The 20,954-nt window shown below is 43.6% G+C and overlaps 1 protein-coding gene across 2 annotated transcripts in view; it reads right to left on the bottom strand.

Moving 5' to 3' along the window:
* CENPP (centromere protein P) overlaps positions 1–20,954 on the bottom strand; it is a 392,723-nt gene that overhangs the window by 21,292 nt on the left and 350,477 nt on the right. For both annotated transcript variants that reach the window (XM_075833729.1, XM_075833730.1), the window contains exon 7: positions 7,475–7,554. In XM_075833729.1, the coding sequence (XP_075689844.1) occupies positions 7,475–7,554 (80 nt within the window). The remainder of the gene's footprint in view (positions 1–7,474; positions 7,555–20,954) is intronic.

The following is a 20,954-nucleotide window of genomic DNA, read 5'->3' as shown; positions in this document are numbered from 1 at the left end:
TCTGAGGTGAAAGATTTGTTTTTGTGTATAAATACTGTAAACTTGAAGATCCTACCCTAGATGCCAAATAGTTTGCTGTTTTCTGGTTTATTTCCCAAGATATATGTGAATGCCGAAAATGGCAATAATTGAAGGAATTATGAATCGGGTACTCTAATATAAGAACATAAGTTATTTTTTCAAGTTAAGGCCAAGGGGAAATCTGTTTTTAGATTATATATCCAAAAAGCTTCCCTAGTTTGGAGCATATGTTTCAGCTCTCCTCCTCTGGCAGAGCCTTTGATTTTTTCAATTGTATAGGTTTTAAAAGAGGTTATATTTCTGTCATGGCATGTAATAAAATGTCGCGCTGCATTCGATATGTTTGTGATTGCCGGATTCCTAATATAACCTAAGTGTTCGAGGATTCTAATTTTAAGTTTCCTGGTGGTACAGCCTACATATTTGAGATTGCAGCAAGTACACTCAATAATATATACTACAAAATCACTATTGCAGTTAATGTATGATTTGATAGGAAAATTTAGTTGGCCACTGGAATCTTCAAATTTTTTGATTGTTTTAGTGAGTGTATACACCTTGCAGGGGTAGGAACCGCATTTGTAGAAGCCATATTGTTGAAGCCATGTTGTACCAATTTTATTGGACGAAAATAATGAGGGAGACAAAGTGTTGCAGGTGGATAGTATCAACTTTTTGGACTTAAAACTTACTGGTGTAGCAGGAAAACTAATACTCTCTGAAATCTATCAAAAACCAATACGAAAATAATGAGGGAGACAAAGTGTTGCCTATTGTAGGCGCCCTACGCGCCACTATTCTGCACCCAGATTTTAGAATGTTTTCCAATTTGACATCGTCATATAATAACGGAATATACTTATTAATCATGTTTTTGATGTCTATAAATTTATTACTGTACTGTAAACAAAGTGTTGGTATATCGTTTACTTGTTTGTAGGGTGTTTTGATAGCATCTTTGATGGTTTTATTGTATAGCAGATCATCTCTTTCTTTGACATCAACAATTGCTTTGGCCCTATTTAACATCCAGTTTTTGTATCCTCTTTTACTCCGCTTTTGACACATTTTAGATTGTTCCCTCTTAAAACCCTGGTTTGAACTGCAATTTCTTTTTGCTCGTGTAAATTCCCCTATTGGTATAGATGAAATTGTATGCTTTGGATGGTTGGAACTGGCATGAAGGATAGTATTGCCAGATATTGGGTTTTGATAGATTTCAGAGAGTATTAGTTTTCCTGCTACACCAGTAAGTTTTAAGTCCAAAAAGTTGATACTATCCACCTGCAACACTTTGTCTCCCTCATTATTTTCGTCCAATAAAATTGGTACAACATGGCTTCAACAATATGGCTTCTACAAATGCGGTTCCTACCCCTGCAAGGTGTGTACACTCACTAAAACAATCAAAAAATTTGAAGATTCCAGTGGCCAACTAAATTTTCCTATCAAATCATACATTAACTGCAATAGTGATTTTGTAGTATATATTATTGAGTGTACTTGCTGCAATCTCAAATATGTAGGCTGTACCACCAGGAAACTTAAAATTAGAATCCTCGGACACTTAGGTTATATTAGGAATCCGGCAATCACAAACATATCGAATGCAGCGCGACATTTTATTACATGCCATGACAGAAATATAACCTCTTTTAAAACCTATGCAATTGAAAAAATCAAAGGCTCTGCCAGAGGAGGAGAGCTGAAACATATGCTCCAAACTAGGGAAGCTTTTTGGATATATAATCTAAAAATAAGATTTCCCCTTGGCTTTAACTTGATAAAAGAACTTATGTTCTTATATTAGAGTACCCGATTCATAATTCCTTCAATTATTGCCATTTTCGGCATTCACATATATCTTGGGAAATAAACCAGAAAACAGCAAACTATTTGACATCTAGGGTAGGATCTTCAAGTTTCCAGTATTTATACACAAAAACAAATCTTTCACCTCAGATGTGTATTATCATGATTATATAGACCCTGATGTGTGTCATCATGATTACACAAACTTGTTGTCATAATTAAACCAATTCGTAATCATTACATCGAAGGTTTTTTATCTCCTTCAGCTTCATCAATTATTTAATATACAAACATAAAGACCAATGTGCATTTCATCTCAATATACTATTCTATGACATAAATATCTCAAAGATATTCATATAAACAATCTATATTTTATATCGCAACATACTATTGATATGGAGGCTTGTTCTCCAAAAACATCTGTATAATATAGCGATATAATATTATAAACAAATAATATTAGAGGTATTCTTACGAATATATGTTCCTACTATTGTTTTTAATACACCACTACCAAATTGTTATTCACATATATTACCATCACTAATGTTTCTGTCAATACTTGTATATTCAAGTCACCAACGTATTATTTCTCTTCTCTTTATTTAACTATGTTGCATGTTTTTATGTTAAATGTTTCAATCATTCACCGATGCAAAAGTCTATAAGGGGTTAAATACACTTACATGATCCTGGGATCTCCCATGGTTTGAAGGACCTGTGGGTGACGTCACGCTGTGTGTCTGCAGAGAAAGAAGCTGGGTGGGAACGATGAGGTCACCCACAGGTCCTTCAACCTTGGCGTCGGAAGAGAGAAGACACATCAGCTCCAGGCGTCAGAGGGTATAGTTTGTAACGTCTATGGCCACGGCCCGTCGATTGGTCGTTAACCCCGACGGCCGTGGCCATGGACAGCTTACCTGCCTGCAGCGTCGTCCCCCAGTCAGGCCCCGGCACTCTCTTCCGGATTCCGAGTGTCTCCGGCGGGTGCGTGCGCCCGCTCGTGCACGGCCTTAAAGGGCCAGTGCGCGCGTTTTTGTAAAAACTGTAATCTGGCCCAGGATGCCCTGGGCTATAAAAAGGGCTCTGCCCTCTTGCCCTTTGCCAGAGCGTTGTTAGTTTTCCCGTTGTTCGTCTTTCTTATGGTCTCCCAGTGTCTTCCAGCCTCCCAGTGTACCTTGCCACTGTATTCCGTATCCTGTTTCCGTGCTACTCGTGCTATTGCCGTGCTGTGCTACCTACCGTGCTGTGCTACAGTCTACGCTACCCTGCTACACCTCACCGAACGACTTCCCACCGCCTGGTTCTGGACGTGTCCGCCTCGCCACTGCCTACGATTGCCTCAGGTACTCTTGCTGAACCATTGAACTGTGTACTTTCCGGTTTGGCCAGCTGCCATCCCCGATGTGCGGTACAGCCCAGTGGGTCCACACCCCGCACCGTGACATAGTTGAATCAGCTGCAGCATCTCCATGTGCAGGTAAGCATAGCAAACTCCCTAGAGACGAGCATATTAACCTTTTGGACGCCTGGAGCCGATGTATCTTCTTTGTCCGACGCCAAGGTTGAAGGACCTGTGGGTGACGTCACGCTGTGTGTCTGCAGTGAAAGAAGCTGGGTGGGAACGATGAGAAGTGTATGATGCTGATTTGTCAGCGTCATACACTTCTATTCACAATACACGCCCAGTTGGTAAAAACACAATACACGCCCAGTTGGTAAAACGAGAAAACACACCCAGTTGTCCATTGAAAAGCTCATTTGCATAAATATAAAATTGCTCATAACTTGGGCAAAAATTATCGTTTTTCAAAAAACAGACAAAAAACAACTTTGCTGTTATCTACATTGCAGTGCCGATCACATTCAATAGGAGATAGGGATTTGATAATCTGGTGACAGAGCCTCTTTAACATCCATCGTGGGAAAAATGTTTGAGGGTCTATTGAGGGACTATATACAGGTGTATGTGACAAAAAATAGTATTACAAGTGACAGACAGCACGGTTTTACTAAGGACGGAAGTTGTCAAACCAACCTGATTTGTTTTTATGAAGAGGTGAGCAGAAGCCTAGACAGAGGGGCCACTGTGGATATAGTGTTTTTGGACTTTGCAAAAGCATTTGACACTGTCCCTCATAGACGCCTAATGGGTAAATTAAGGACTATAGGTTTATAAAGTATAGTTTGTAATTGGATTGAGAATTGTCTCAAGGACCATATCCAGAGAGTTGTGGTCAATGATTCCTACTCTGAATGGTCACCGGTTATAAGTGGTGTACCCCAGGGTTCAGTGCTGGGACCACTATTATTCAACTTATTTATTAAAGATATAGAGGATGGGATTAATAGCACTATTTCTATTTTTGCAGATGACACCAAGCTATGTAATATAGTTCAGACTATGGAAGATGTTCAGAAATTACAAGCTGATTTGGACACACAGTGTTTGGGCATCCAATTTGCAAATTAAGTTTAATGTAGATAAATGTAAAGTTATGCACCTGGGTACCAACAATCTGCATGTATCATATGTCCTAGGGGGAGTTACACTGGGGGAGTCACTTGTTGAGAAGGATCTGGGTATACATGTAAATCATAAACTAAATAACAGCATGCAATGTCAATCAGCTGCTTCAAAGGCCAGCAAAATATTTTCGTGTATTAATAGAGGCATGGACTCGTGGGACAGGGATATAATATTACCACTTTACAAAGCATTAGTGAGACCTCATCTAGAATATGCAGTTCAGTTCTAGGCTCCGGTTCATAGAAAGGATGCCCTGGAGTTGGAAAAAATACAAAGAAGAGCAACGAAGCTAATAAGGGGCATGGAGAATCTAAGTTATGAGGAAAGATTAAAAGAATTAAACCTATTTAGCCTTGAAAAAAGACGACTAAGGGGGGACATGATTAACTTATATAAATATATTAATGGCACATACAAAAAATATGGTGAAATCCTGTTCCATGTAAAACCCCCTCAAAAAACAAGGGGGCACTCCCTCCGTCTGGAGAAAAAAAAAGGTTCAATCTCTAGATGTGACAAGCCTTCTTTACTGTGAGAACTGTGAATTTATGGAATAGTCAACGCAGGAGCCGTCACAGCAGGGACAGTAGATGGCTTTAAAAAAGGATTAGATAATTTCCTAGTATGAAAACATATCAGCTCCTATATGAATGTGTAGAATTTATGATTCATCCCTTCTTTTTTTCCCCCATCCCTTGGTTGAACTTGATGTACAGGTGTCTTTTTTCAACCGTACTAACTATGTAACTTGAGGTAGCATGGTAATTGGGGCTTGGTTGATTATATATCAGCCTCTTTTTCTAGAGTCCGGCCATACCAAATTTGCAATCACATTTAGATTGTGAGCCCCAATGGGGACAGTAAGTAAGGACTTCTGTACAGCGCTGCGGAATATGTTGGCACTATATAAGTAACAGAAATAAATATATAAATAAATAAATGACATGTTACACTGATGGAAGAAACAAGGACAAAGGGGTTTTTCATTATTTAACATGGATGCCCTATTCTTAGGATAGGCTATTATTGTGTGATCGATAGGGTTTGGATTCCTGGGACCCCCGCTGGTCAACCGAAAGATAGGGAAAGATTCAGCTGCCATAAAACTGAATCGGGCTGAGATGCAGGACCAGACACTGCTGCACAGCGGGGCTGCAGCACTCTTTCATTCCGCTGACTGCCCTGGTGTTTGGACCACGGACCTTCACACACTGGTGGTCTATTACAAGCCTTCAATGTTCGATCCTGAAAAACCCCTTTAAGAAAAATTTACCTAAACTAAATAGATCTATTTAGGTGTGAGAAACACTTGTAAGGGTGCATTCACATATATCAGCAACAGGTTTTTTTTGTCTCTCAAGTGATTACAACTGATGAAAAACCTGATGCAAAAATGTATCAGTTCCCATCAGACTTTTTCTCAATTTTTATGATAAAACATCAGTTGTCATCACTTTTTACCATCCGTTTTTAACATCAGTTTTTCACAGTGGTCCATCATAAAGTGTTCCAATTTTATCAGAGTGGTGCATAGTTTGTGATACATGATAGATTAGATACATGTTGTCTACCATGTCAAGGTTCTCCTCTGTTCCGGCCTCGACTCTACACTGAAGTCTGACACACACATTGTAATGTCACGTGTGTCATATTCACTGCAGCGCCACGCCAAGGCCTGCGCCGAGTGGGAGAGCCCAGAGCTGCTGTCCACTGACCTCACGTCAGATCTTCGAAGCAGACTTGTGAACCTGCAAAGGCGCCAAACACTAGCCCTAACTTCAGGAAGTAGCTAGTTTTTGGCGCCTTTACAGCTACCCAATCCAATTAAACATCTCCTAACCACCTCACACCATGCCGGGATAGCGGTTTCTATTCAAACGACAGGGTCTGGGTGTCGCGCGTTACAAACAGCTGTCTCGGTCTGCTTTTGACGGACGTTTTGCATTTGTTTTGTATACGTTCCGCGTTTCCGTTTTTGATGGCCGATTGTGACCCGTTTTGCATCTGTCTCACTGTCCATTTTAAAAATGGATGAATTTCATGAGTAGATAATGCCACAGTGCCCTCTGTAGATAATGCCAGTGCCCCCTGTAGATAATGCTGCAGTGCCCTCTGTAGATAATGCCACACACCTCCTGTAGATAGTGCCACACACCCCCTTTAGATAGTGGCGCAGTGCCCTCTGTAGATAACACCACACAGCCCGCTGTAGATCGCGCCACTTATGCCCCCTGTAGATCGTGCCAATTATGCCCCCTGGATATAGCGCCACCCACGCCCCTTGTAGATAGCGCCACTTATGCCCCCCTGGAGATAGCGCCACTCATGGCCCCTGTATATAGCTCCACTCATGCCACTCCAGGAGATTGCGCCACCCCTTCGCCCCTATAGATTGTGCCACACACCTCCTGTAGATAATTCCACAGTGCCCGCTGTAGATCGCGCCACTTATGCCCCCTGTAGATCGTGCCAATTATGCCCCCTGGATATAGCGCCACCCACGCCCCTTGTAGATAGCGCCACTTATGCCCCCCTGGAGATAGCGCCACTCATGGCCCCTGTATATAGCTCCACTCATGCCACTCCAGGAGATTGCGCCACCCCTTCGCCCCTATAGATTGTGCCACACACCTCCTGTAGATAATTCCACAGTGCCCTCTGTAGATAGTGCCCTCTGTATATTCCGCTCCTCCTGGAGCAGAATCCCCAGCCACAGCGTCGGCAATGCTCTGGCCGGGGATTCCGCTCCTAGAGGGAGCTACAGTGGCACTATATACAGGGGGTGGAGCTATCTACAGGGGGGCATGGCAGGCACTAAATGCTCTGGCAGGGGATTCCCACGCGGGTGCTGCCGGAAGGTGGATGCGGCAGCACACTAAAAAGGATGCCGCGCCGGGGAGCTGGACACAAAAACACTGCAGGTCCAGTGCCGTACCGCGGCACAACATATGTCCTATGTGCCAGAACAGATCTTTTTGAAAGCTATAGGATCCGTTCTAGCATCAGTTTCCCTCCGGCTTTCCTGCAACGCGCCCGAGGGAAACGAACGGGCAATTGACATATGTGAACGGCCCCTAAGAAAAAAAACAATATACTTATTTTACATACCCGGGGAGATCTGGGTTCATCAGAACCATGTAATCGGCTGAAGATCCCAGTGGAAGTCCAACAGCAAGTGGGTATTTGTCCTGAAAAGAAATACAGAATACGGTTTCAATAAGCGAATACAAGAAGGATCACTCCTCTTCACTGTAAAAATTGTCAGTGGTAGATGAAATATAATTTTCAGGAATCTGTTATTACTTGTACGGGGCTGTAACACCCATGTGCAGGGGACCTGAGGGTCCTTTGACACGGGCAGATAAATGTCCCATAATAATTGGCGATCATGGAGACAGGAAGTTGATTGGTGCTCATTCACAACAACAAACAAGCGTTTTATCATTTGATCGCTGGGCATGTTTATACTGGGCAATGATCGGGTGTTCATCACCTTGTGTAAAAGGGCCATAAAAAAAGTGAAATCTTCTTTCGAAGCAAAATGGATATATATGTGTATATCTGACTAAAAATATTGCATAGCATTGGATCATTTGTAGAATTAGCATCATAATGAGAGAAATTACTGAATAAACTAAAGTTAATGACAGTTATTTTGTAATACTGGGGGTCTGGAGAAAAGAGGATCGCAACATTATATGTATAGGTAAGACTCTGTATGATTCTCCACCTCTGTGGGAGGGATGATGTATGCCATACAGTCACCCATAGGAAAATATAGTACCCGTTTAAGGGATACTTGTACTTTACAGGATAACACAGTATGGAAAAGCGTAGTAATTTTTGTCACTATACTGGCCAGACGGTGTCCAAAAGGACATTTATTTTGGCCTCCGTCTGACTAATAGACGTTTAGCGTGTAATGCGGACTAATCGGGACATTTAGCGTGTATGCTGTGAGCTCTCCTGATGTCAAAGGGGGGAAATGCAGCGTGAACCCAGCCCTATTGGTATGCATGAACTTAATACATAATTACTTCTTTTTGTAAAATATTTATAAATTAATGTTGACTTTTCACCAAAACATCTGTAAGTTCATTTTACATGCAGTATTGTACAGTTACACTAGGTGGCACTATAGCCTCGTCACAGATAACTATTCATAGAGTTGACCTAATTGTCAGACAGAAACAATGTGTTTTTTGGTAACCGCTGAAGAATTCTGCTTTGAGCATTTACACAGATGTACACCTACAGTATGACGTTATATTGCCAGTTATAATATCCCCTCCAGGGATGTTATACGTTCTATCATTGTGTTGATCAATCAACAGGTAATTGTGCGCAGCTCACTGGAAACAGCAATGTGTTTGAACAAGTAACAACAAAAACACAAAGAAAAACCACAATGGGACGGATGTATTAAGACTGGCGTTTCATTTCATACTCCAGTCTAAAAAAAAACGGGTTTGATTGAATTGTGCAAAATTTCATAAAAAGGCCTCTTAAGAATTTGGCGCATTTTGGAAGGCCTGAAAGTCCAAAAATGAAATCTATACCTGCTATGAGAATGCGTAGATTCCAGTCAGAACGTTGCCATTTTCTATCTTTTACCTTAATAAATTTGTCTTTATCATAAAGACCACTCCTACATTTTCAACTTTTGGTGAGTGCAGTGTAAAAAGTGTCATTTTTTGTACAATTTTGACACACGAAGTTTTGCAATAATTTTTGGCGCAGTTTATGTTTGGGGGGGAAAAGCAGTCCAATAGATGTTACTTTTGTATTATTGATGTTGATTTTCTGTCTCCTATTAATGTATCTGGTCCATAACTATTGTGCTAAATCCATATGAGGGGCTGTCTCATCAGATTAAAGCCGGCCCACAGATCAGCGGGTACAGCTGCGATACCAGCAGCTATACAATTCTCCTGTAGGGCTACACAGGTCAGAAGATGGTATCAGTGAGTGCCCAGTGCCTAAACTCCCAAACATGTCAAGATGATCAGTTGCACATTTACTATAAGGCCTCATTTACACGAGCGTGTGCGTTTTGCGCGCGCAAAAAACGCTGCGTTTTGCGCGCGCAAAAGGCACTTGGCAGCTCCGTGTGTCATCCGTGTATGATGCGCGGCTGCGTGATTTTCGCGCAGCCGCCATCATAGAGATGAGGCTAGTCGACGCCCGTCACTGTCCAAGGTGCTGAAAGAGCTAACTGATCGGCAGTAACTCTTTCAGCACCCTCGACAGTGAATGCCGAACACAATATACACCAACCTGTGAATAAAAAAAAAATTTCATACTTACCAAGAACTTCCTGCTTCCCCCAGTCCGGGCTCCCGGCCGTTGCCTTGGTGACGCGTCCCTCTCTTGTCATCCGGCCCCACCTCCCAGGATGACGCCGCAGTCCATGAGACCGCTGCAGCCTGTGATTGGCTGCAGCCTGTGCTTGGCCTGTGATTGGCTGCAGCCTGTGCTTGGCCTGTGATTGGCTGCAGCTGTCACTTGGACTAAACTGTCATCCCGGGAGGTCGGACCGGAGTTATCGGTAAGTCAGAACGTCTTTTTTTTTTTTACAGGTTCATGGATTTTCGGAGCGGAAGTCACTGTCCATGGTGCTGAACCAGTTTAACGCTTTCAGCACCGTGGACAGTGACTGTCTCCTGACGTCGCGTACCCGAACATTTTTTACCGGTTTCGGTCAAAACGAGTTTGGCCGAACCCGGTGAAGTTCGGTGCGCTCATCTCGAATTTGACACTCCGTTTGGATGTTTGTAAACAGAAAAGCACGTGGTGCTTTTCTGTTTACATTCAGGAGTTTGACAGCTCTTGCGTGATTTTCGCGCATGCAACGCAGGACCGTCCGTGTGGCATGCGTTGTTTTCACGCACCCATTGAAGTCAATGGGTGCGTGTTGCGTGAAAAACGCAAGAATATAGAACATGTCGTGAGTTTTACGCAACGCACTCACGCAGCGCAAAATTCACGCATCGTCTAAACAGCCCCATAGACTATTATAGGTGCGTACGACACGCGTGAAAAGCACGCGCGTCGCACGCGCGTATAATACGCTCGTGTAAATGAGGCCTAAATGTTGTTATGACCCACACACTTTGTTAGGCAGGGATGAAGCTGGGCTTTAAAAAAAACAAAAAAAAACCTTCCTTTCTTTGGCCTTATCCACATAGTACAGTTTTGATGCAGTTCTTTTGTGCAGATTTTGAAGCCCAAACCCGGAGTGGTTTTTAAAAGAAGGGAAAGTATATGGAAAGTATTCCACTTCTCTTTTTTTTAATCCACTCCTGGTTTTGGTTTAAAAAAAATGCGCCACAAAACTGCACTGTGTGAATACACCCGAATTCTTTCATTTAGGAGCCTTTTAAATAGGGCTCCCATTTTACTCCCACTAAATTCAGATAGATAGATCAATGGCTAAATGCCAGTATTATGGAGTGAATAAAAAGTAGCCAATTATGGTGCACTACATATTTGCATAATAATTAGTGACTTTGTGCCATTTTATGCCACCTCAGCCACGATTTTTTTTATTTTTTTTTGAAGAGTGGGACCGAAACATTTCCAATAATTTATTCCAGAAACTGGTATCTGGCGTAAATTTCCCTTTCTGATGCACGGACGGCCAGAGTTGCGTCTAACTTATTAAGAAGCGATTCGTCTCTTAATACGTTATAGGAACATTTTACTCCAGCGGACTTTATATTAAGACTGACAGTCTTATTAAATTCACTCCTGTAAATATAGAACAGCGCCCATGTTTACATTAGCTGTTGCTCTAAATTACAAGAATAGGAAATAGTCCCAAATTAATTTACTATACATAAGACACAGATTTTACCATGTGTCCCTCAGTTTTTCTTATTTTTATATTCGGTATCATAATCAGTTTTATTAAAAGCTAGTTGGCACCTAAATCACAGGCATAGCTAGAGAAAGGGGGCTGACGGGATATGTGCCCCAGGTGCTGGAAGTGAAGTGTGCCAGGATACATACAACAGACTCACTTTGGATGTTGGAGGGGAGCAGGGCATGCTACCACCCAGCAGCAGTGCCACGGCATGTTAATAATTTGCCTGCTGATATACAAATTAATGTGTGCCAGTCTGCATACAGTGATTTGTATGAATTACTTTGTGGGAGAGGGGAACCAAACGGAATATTTGCCCCGTGTGTAATAAAGCCTAGCTTGGTCCTTGCCTAATTTGAAATTGTGTGAGTCAAAACAACACAACAATATATTGTTTACTTTACCTACTAATGTGGCACAATGAAAGCGGAAAACATGGTGGCGTTTCCAAAACCTTATATAATATGAAACACTCTATCTCACTGATATATGCACACTGGCAGGATATGTCATTTTTGTGAATAAAATAAAATAATGATCCCCTGCCCCAGCAATCGATATTAAATCCTTTGGTGATTTTTGTGTATAAAGTGTTGCAAAGTTTTGCAGTAAATTCTAGATCTTATCTGATAGACACATTTGATTTACTGAAGAAAGTGGAATAGCTCAGTACACTGGAAGGCACATGGTTGGTGTCGGTTGATGTAGTGCGCTTGTACACATCTGTAGATCATGAAATGGGCCTGAGGACAGTTGAAAACAAAACCGTTAAGACACATTACACCTCAGAATGTAAAAGTTTTTTTATAGACCTGTTGGAATTTGTACTAACGTGTATTTTATTTTCCAAGATGATTACGGCGTACGTCAAATGGGGCAATGTGTCCAACACTTACACAAATATACTCATTGCGACTTTGGAGAAGTCGTCGGTCTATGTACCGTATTTTTCGGACCATAAGACGCACCCAGGTTTTAGACAACAGAAAATAGGGAAAAAAATATTTGTTAAAAAATAATTTATTCTGTTTCACCACATTCTGAGAGCGAAAACTTTTTTTTATATATTTTTTCATCGATTGAGCGGTGTGAGGGCTTATTTTTTGCGGCACGAGCTGTAGTTTTATTGCCACCATTTTTTGGTACAAGCGATTTTTTTGATCACTTTTTTATTTATTTAATTTTTTAAGCGCTAAGGTGACCAAAAAACTATTTTGAGGTTTTCAATTTTTAAATTCACCGTGCGAGTTAAATAATGGTATATTGTAATAAATCAGACTTTTACGGACGCAGCGATACTAAATTATTTTATTTTTTACATTGTGCTTGGGGAAAAATGGGAAAAGGTTCTTTTTTCTTAACTTTTAATATTTCTTTTTTTTTACACTCCTGAAAATGTATGTAACATTTTTTATTTTTTTACACATTTTATTAGTTCCCCTAGGGAACTTGAACCAGCGGCCACTTGGTTGCATGTGGAGTTACTTAAACAGCGTAACTCGCTGAGCTACACTGTTTCCCTAACTCCCGTAGTAGTGAATGGCAGTTACGGAAGCAGCATAGCATGCGAGTTACGCTGTTTCAGTAACTCCACATGCAATCAAGTGACTGTGAGAGCACGGAAAGCTAGAACGGGGTTCAGGGGGGCCCCATTCCAGAGATAGGTGCGGCTCCCAGAGGTGGGACCTGCATCTATATGACATTTATGAAATATCCTGTGGATATATCATAAATGTCCTTCATAGAAAAACCCCTATAAATGACTCGGTCACTATTGACAACGGCATTTAACTAGTTAAAGGGGTTTGCCATAAATCACATGTATCCCCTATCCACAGGATCTCCGCACGAGTCGGGCCCGTTGATCCTCGGCCCCCAGGACGGCGCTCTCCTCGAAGGGATTGATTGAACTTCAGCTTCCACATGTGGACAGTTAATTGCACTTTACTCCCTCCTTTCTTTCCCACAGGGTTCTCTGCGGGCGGCGACAGATGGCGTTGAAGGGATTGCTCCAGAGACGTTTGTACTTGCTGCGGGTTGGGGGGATGTTTTACAAAGGTTGGGGATGTTTCCACTGTTTAGCTACAAAGGGGAAGGTGGGCCCATTTGGTAGATAACCCGGTGAGTCCGGGGCTTTGATGTAAATTTTTCTTTTTGGAGACATCTTTGTGTTTACTGTACTCGTGAGACACTGTTTTCCCGCCCTGCTGTCTTTTCTCGCTCCCCATTAGGGTTCCGAGCGCTGTGTCGTGGTGGGAGGTTTTCCTCCGGGACGGCATAGCTCTCGTTGAGTATTGGAGGGATTTGGTACTCCGACCTTAGATTGATTATGTTTCCTATCGCCACTGTTCAGCGGCATCTGTGTAGGAGCTTTTCCTCTTCTTCTTCTTTCTCTTCTTAACCCTCTCTTCCCCCCTCTGTCAATTCCTCTGTCCGCCATCATGTCTGACATAACTGTTATTTCTCTGAACGCACAGGGACTGAACATCGCCGAGAAGAGGTCCTCCATTCTCCGTCTGCTGTGGAAAAGAAAAGCACACGTGGCATTCCTACAGGAAACCCACTTTCGGGCTGACTGTATACAGAGGCTCACAGACTTCAACTACCCGGACGTGTATCATAGTACGTCCCCTGAATCCAAGACTAAGGGGGTCTCTATCCTGATTTCACGCTCTTTGCACTGGGAACATGTGGAGACTTGCACAGATGGAGCGGGCCGGTACCTCTTCGTGAAGGGTAAGCTGGACAACACACTGTACACACTGGCCTCATACTATCTCCCTAACACTGGTCAAGTAGCCTTCCTGGAAAGAGTTCTTGGGGCGTTGGATGGCTTTCGGGAAGGCACTCTAGTACTGAGGGGGGATTTGAATTTCACATTGGACCCCATGTTAGACTCCTCGAGAGGGCACTCCTCTCTACCCAGGGCGGCACACCGTCGTATAAGACGATTGTTGCACGAACACCAACTAGTGGACACATGGCGGGTTTTGCATCCTTCGACCAGAGACTACACGTTTTACTCGGCTCCCCACAACTCCTACTCCAGACTCGATTATTTTTTTCTGCGTCATTCACACCTCCCTAGCCTTACATCGGCCTCCATTGACGACATTACACTGTCTGATCATGCCCTTATTACTCTCACTCTTTCCCGCCCGTCTGCCCACCCTCGTTCTTGGCAGTGGCGATTGAATGAATCGCTCCTACTGGATCCGACGGTGGTCTCGGATATACGCAGGGATCTGGTGGAGTACTTTGCAATAAATGCCACACCAGGGGTAGACCCTTTTTGTATCTGGGAGGCACACAAATGCGTGGTGCGCGTCGCCTTTATCCGTGTGGGCACCAAGCTTAAAAAAGAACGGTCGGCACACCTCCGGGACATACTGACTCGGATACATCGTCTGGAACAATCACATAAGGCATCTCAGGAGCGGGTAGTGGGGGCGGAGCTGGGACAGTTGAGAGATCAGGTGCGTTCACTCTGACTTGCAAAGGCGAGGGCCTCCCTAGTTAACTTCAGACGACACTTCTATGAATTTAGTAATAAACCGGGTAGGACCTTAGCCCGAGCACTTAGGAAGACCCGCTCACGTACCTATGTCCCCTATGTCCTGGGTTCACACAACAATCGCCTCCAACTTCCACAAGACATCTCAGAAGCCTTCCGTGCCTATTACCACACTCTCTACAATCTTCCACGGGCATCCCATTCTTCTTCAGAAGGCGGGGGTCACCTTGAGAAGATCGAGCAGTATCTTCGGTCATCAGGGATGAAATGTATCCCTCCTGAGGCTATAGCGACCTTGGAGGCACCCATCTCCCCGGAAGAACTGTCATGGGCACTGAAGGATTCGCCCACGGGGAAGGCACCGGGCCCGGATGGTCTGCCCCTACAATACTACAAGGCCTATCCGGACTTGCTCTCGCCCCACTTCCTCCAGGCATTCAATTCTATTACTGAGGGGGGCTCCATACACCGAGACACATTGAGGGCCCATATCACGGTCATACCCAAAGAGGGGAAGGGTTCATCCTTGTGCCAGAATTACCGTCCCATTTCTCTACTTAACGTGGATTTAAAGCTATTTGCCAAGATCCTGGCACAAAGGATTACTCCACTCCTACACAACGTGATACACAACGACCAGGTGGGCTTTATGTCCTCCCGTGAGGCTCGTGACAATACCACACGAGCGATTAACTTAATGTACCAAGCAGCTATTGCGACCCCTCCCACTTGTTTTCTGTCGACGGACGCAGAGAAGGCCTTCGATAGAGTCAACCGGGATTTCATGCTGGCAACCCTGCGACACGTGGGCTTGGGGGCTCACATGATGAAATGGATCTCGGGTCTCTACTGCCCCTTGTCCCCATTAATTTTCATTTTATGTCTGGAGCCCTTCCTGTGCCATATTCGCTCCAATCCAGACATTGCGGGCATAGCCCTGGGCGGTAGGGTCCATAAGATCGCTGCCTATGCGGATGATTTGCTCTTTTTTCTCACGGCTCCCAGGATTTCCTTGCCCAACCTGATGGCGGAGTTGAGTAGATACTCAAAATTATCCAACTTCAAGATCAACTACCAGAAGTCTGAGGCACTTAACATCTCATTGCCACAGACCCTGGTCGATGACCTGTCCGAGTCCTTTCCTTTTAAATGGGTGAGGGACTCACTTAAATACTTGGGGGTGCGGCTTCCCGGTGATCTCTCTCGCCTTTACGCGGTGAACTTCCCTTCGCTTCTTCAACGTGTAAAGAGCGACTTGGATTCTTGGACGTCGGGTACCTTCACCTGGTTTGGAAGGTGCGCCATATTTAAAATGAATATTCTGCCGCGGATTCTGTATCACTTTCAGGCCCTCCCGATACATGTCCCACGCCCGTTCTTTCAATCTCTGCTGTCTCTTCTACACAAATTTATCTGGGCGGGGAAACCTGCGCGTATTGCCCGTTCCATGCTTTTTCGTGCGAAGTGCGAGCGGGATGATGGTCTTCCGGACTTTGTTTCATACCACCATGCCTCCCACTTGACACGAATTCTAGACTGGTTTAGACACAGCGAGATTAAGGAGTGGGTGTCCATGGAACAGACTTTTCTGGCAGTCCCTCTGCTGGCCTTACCGTGGTTGGGTAGACATACTCCCTTGGCTGCGCGGTCCCACCAGACGATTGGGCCCACCCTGGTAGTTGCGGCACGGCTCTTTCCTAGGACAGAGATCTCCCCGTCCCCCTCCCCTCTGTACCCGATTTTGGGCAACCCTGCATTTCCACCAGGGTGGGAAGGTGGTCCTTTCCTGCTTTGGTTGAGGGCAGGTAAGGGACGTGCGGTACACTTTTTGCAGGAGGAGAGATGGATGTCAGGCTCGCAGTTACAGTCTCTGTCAGACCCTGTCCCCTTTTCTGCATCACAGGCCACCCAGCTACGACATTACCTGGCGTCCATAGCTAATCCGGCGGCGTACTCGCGGGAGGGCTCCCCATTTGAACTTTTATGCACAGGCACGGGCACGGTGCGCCATTCACTGTCTAAACTCTACGCTCTTCTGATCTCGTCCTCTCCATCTTATCTGCGCAGTTGGGAAAGGGATTTGGGTCTATCATTCACTCCCGAACAACGAGAGCGTTTGTTTACCATGACACATAAGTCCTCAATGGCCAGTAGATATCAGGAGGCAGGGTTCAAGATTCTGTCTCGTTGGTATAGGGTGCCTTCCAGATTGCATGCATTGATTCCGGCGGTTTCACCCTGATTTCTGGTCCGAGGTGTGGCGCATTTCCTCGAAATTCACGGATTTCCCCCTCCCGAGGTCGCCAGACCTTTTGCTGCTCCATCTGTGTGAGATGCCCTTGTCCATATATAGGCGCTCAGTTGTTCGCCACTTGGTGAATGCGGCTAGAGCATGTATTCCCGCGTTGTGGAGACAAACCTGTCCCCCATCCGTGGGCATGTGGTGTGGCAAGATCCAGGAGATTATGAGAATGGAGGACCTCACGGCATCAATGAAAGGGTCCCATGCAGCCTTCCTCAGAACTTGGCGTGAATGGATCCGTTTTCAATCCTCTGTGGAATACAAGGCCATCATGGCCTCTTGACCTCTTCTATAGGCCCAATTATGTCAGGTGCGTTCCTCTCACTCTCTCTTTCCCCTTCTGTCCCCGTTCTTTCCTTCTTTCTCTTACTGTATCTCTGCTCGACTACGGAGTATTATGCATCGCTGCGGGTTCAGGGTGCATATCTGCCTTTCTTCCAATAACATTCTGAGCGATATACTGCCTTCCATTGTAATGTTATGCACTTTTGTTATGCAAGTTACTGGCCTGAGGCCGATGTCAATACTGACTTGGTGTGTACTGAGTATATTGTCTGTTTTTCTTTATGCTTTAAAAACAAAATAAAAGAATTTATAAAAAAAATATTTTGTATATACGATTTAAAAAAAAGATTACGTATGTAATTATACTATTATTGATCACTGATGTATAAATATACTATGTTACATACTGATTCACTGCTTGAAAAAAAGAACAATTGTGGGGGCTGAAACATCACTACATTGGTGATTAAACGCTTTTTTCATCTTCATCACTTGGAGTGCTGTTTCAAACGTTTTTTTTTAATGTCATTTTCGTAAGATGTAAGTATTTCAGCTTTACCAGCACTAGTTTGTTAAGTCTGGACTTCTCTTTAAAGTGATACTGACGGTTCAAGTCAAGGGTAATGGCGTATGTATCTACTCTTAATGGCTGCACTTAGGTAATGTTCTTAACGTGGCCTGGACTGGCTGAAAGTTTTGTGGATGGGTTTTATGAGAAGACATCAAATGTATTTTAGTATACCCTAGTAAACTTGAAAGAGAACCGTCTGTTTTCTGGAATTAATTACAGTATTTGATTAAAGATTTTTGGAAATCGAATGTTTCTAGTTTACCTTCTTCTCCGCTCCACCTCATCATCATTGATGGTGACTGTTGCTAGTTATTACATGTTGCTCACCACATGTGCTCCATTTATAGCTTTAATCAAAGTCTGTATGTATCTAATATTTGGAGGTCATACCTTGAAAACGTTCTGTGTAGAATAGACTTCAAACTTTAAAGAGCATCTTTTTTTTTTTTTTGTTACAATCAATGTTATCTTATGATATATTGTCTAAGGGGTATTTCCTTAAATGTCTTTTACTTTATTGCTAATCCTGAAAATTTTAAATAGGTGAAACTCTTAGACTCGTTTACACCTATCCCTAAAGACATCTATGGGGTGAAGCATTTAGACTTGTTCAATGAGGGCTTTGACCAATCACATTAAATATTGCTCAGCTGTGGGTGTGAGGTCACATGACAGACCAGTGAGCAGTTGGAGAAGCTGCTAAATTATTTAATCTAAGAGGGCTGGCCAGAGCAGGCAGTTTGTTTAAATGGGTTGTCTCATGAAGTCATAGAAAATAATTTATCCACTTGGGGCCTCCCTTTAATGAATCAGAGCAGATGGGCTCTTGCTCTGGAAAAGCTGGTCCGTCCATGCATTATATAATCATCTTTTCATTTGACTGAGCTTCTGATGCCACCTTTGCCATAAGTCAGTGTGTGAAATTTCAGATCTGCTACACCTGTCCCGATCAACTGTAAGTGCTATTATTGTGAAGTGGAAGCGTCTAGAAATAAAAAGTGCTCAGCCACAAAGCAATAGACTTTGCAAACTCGCAAAGCGGGGGCCGCCGAGTGTAGAATTGTGCAGCACATAAAGATCGGTTATCCTTTATTGAATCACTTACTACAGCGTTCCAAACTGCCTCTGGAAGGGACATCGGCACAAGAACTGTGCATCAGGAGCTTCATGAAATGGGTTTCCATTTTCAAGCAGCTGCACACAAGTCAGAGATCACCATGTGCAATGTAAAGTGTCAGATGGGTGGTGTAAAGCCTGCTGCTACTTTAGTCTAGAGCAGTGGAAAGGGTTTTTTCTGGAGTGACAAATCACGTTTCGCTATCTAGCAGTCTGATGGACGAATCTGAGTTTGCCAAATGCTGGGAGAACATTACCTGCCTGACTGTATTGTGCCAACTGTAAAATTTGGTGGAGTAGGGATAGTGATCTGGGTTTGGTTTTTGGGGTTGGCCTATACCCCTTATTTCCAGTTAAGGGTAGTGTTAATGCTTCAGCACACCAAGACATTTTAGACAATTGTTTGCTTCCAACTTTGTGGAAACAGTTTGGGGAAGGCCTTTTCCTGTTCTAGCATGATTGTGTCCCTGTGCACAAAAGCAACGTCCATAAAGGCATAGTTTGACAAGTTTGGTGAAGAGTAAAATCGAATGGCTCAGAGCCCTGACCTCAAACCCATTGAATGGGTTGAATTGGAATATTGATTGCAAGCCGGACCTTCTTGTCCAACATCAGTGTCCTCACAAATGTTGTTTTGGCTAAATGGGCACGAATTCCCACAGACAGTCCAAAATCTTGCGGAAAGCCTTCCCAGGAGAGTGTTAAGGTCTAACTCCATATTAACGCCCATGGTTTTGGAATGGGATGTCCAATCAGTTCACATAGGTGTGATGGTCAGGTGCCTACATGCGTTTGGCCAGATAGTGTAAGTTAGGGAAGTTCTCACTTCACATTGTAAGGGCTTATTCAGACGAACGTAAAATACGTCTGTGCAACGTGCGTGATTTTCACGCGCCTCACACGGACCTATGTTAGTCTATGGGGCCGTGCAGACAGTCCGGGATTTTTGCGCAGCGTGAGTCCGCTGCGTAAAACTCACAACATGTCCTATATTTGTGCGTTTTTCGCGCATCACACACCCATTGAAGTCAATGGGTGCGTGAAAATCATGCGCACCACACGGAAGCACTTCCGTGGGACACGCGTGATTCGCGCAACAGCAGTAAAAAGTATGAATGAAAACAGAAAAGCATCACATGCTTTTCTGTTTACAAACATACAAACAGAGTGTCATAATGATGGCGGCTGTGCGAAACTCACACAGCCGCGCATTATATGGTGATGACACACGGAGCTGTTAAGTGCCTTTTGCGCGCGCAAAAAAACAGCGTTTTTTGCGCGCGCAAAACGCACACGCTCGTGTGAATCCGGCATTAAAAGGAGTGAGCTCATGAGATATGCAAAATGAACTTAATACATGTCAATTATTGCTTTTAAAAATGCTTTTCTCATAGAAAAACTTATAACATGAGAACATATATCTGTATATAGCTACCACCCTGGGGAATTTTAGTAAATGACTAAGTTTCAATGTCAGTATCAGGCAAGTGACTGAGAACGGCTTCTCTCCCTCTCCCCTCCTGAATAAACATGCAGGTTTGCTATATTTGAAGGTCGGGGGAGATTGCTCATTTGGCCACTAGCTATCGTCTGTGAATATCCGGCTTTGAACAGCTCCCTCTGTGCTCTAATATCTCAAACTGAAATGTGATGCCATCTTTTTAGTGTAGCTTCAGGTTGTATTGCTGAAACATCCCTACAGCTAATCCGGATATTGTGGTGATCGTCTCCTCTGGGCCTGTCAGCATAAAACGATTGCTTTGGAATGTGGCTGCTTAATTGTTACTTGTAAATCAGAACTTTCAGGCCATTATTGCTGACATTGTCATGATCGATAGAAACAAGGTCTAAACATTCAAGCAAGAAAAAAAGGAGTTCTGGAATTCCTTTATTTTACATTCTTTTTTTTAAACATGTCAAGCACAATACAATATC

Source organism: Rhinoderma darwinii, chromosome 7 (assembly GCF_050947455.1).
Source record: "Rhinoderma darwinii isolate aRhiDar2 chromosome 7, aRhiDar2.hap1, whole genome shotgun sequence".
Classification (NCBI taxonomy): Eukaryota; Metazoa; Chordata; class Amphibia; order Anura; family Rhinodermatidae; genus Rhinoderma; species Rhinoderma darwinii.
The sequence above is the reverse complement of the archived record's forward strand: the minus strand, read 5'-3'. Positions and strand labels throughout refer to the sequence as shown.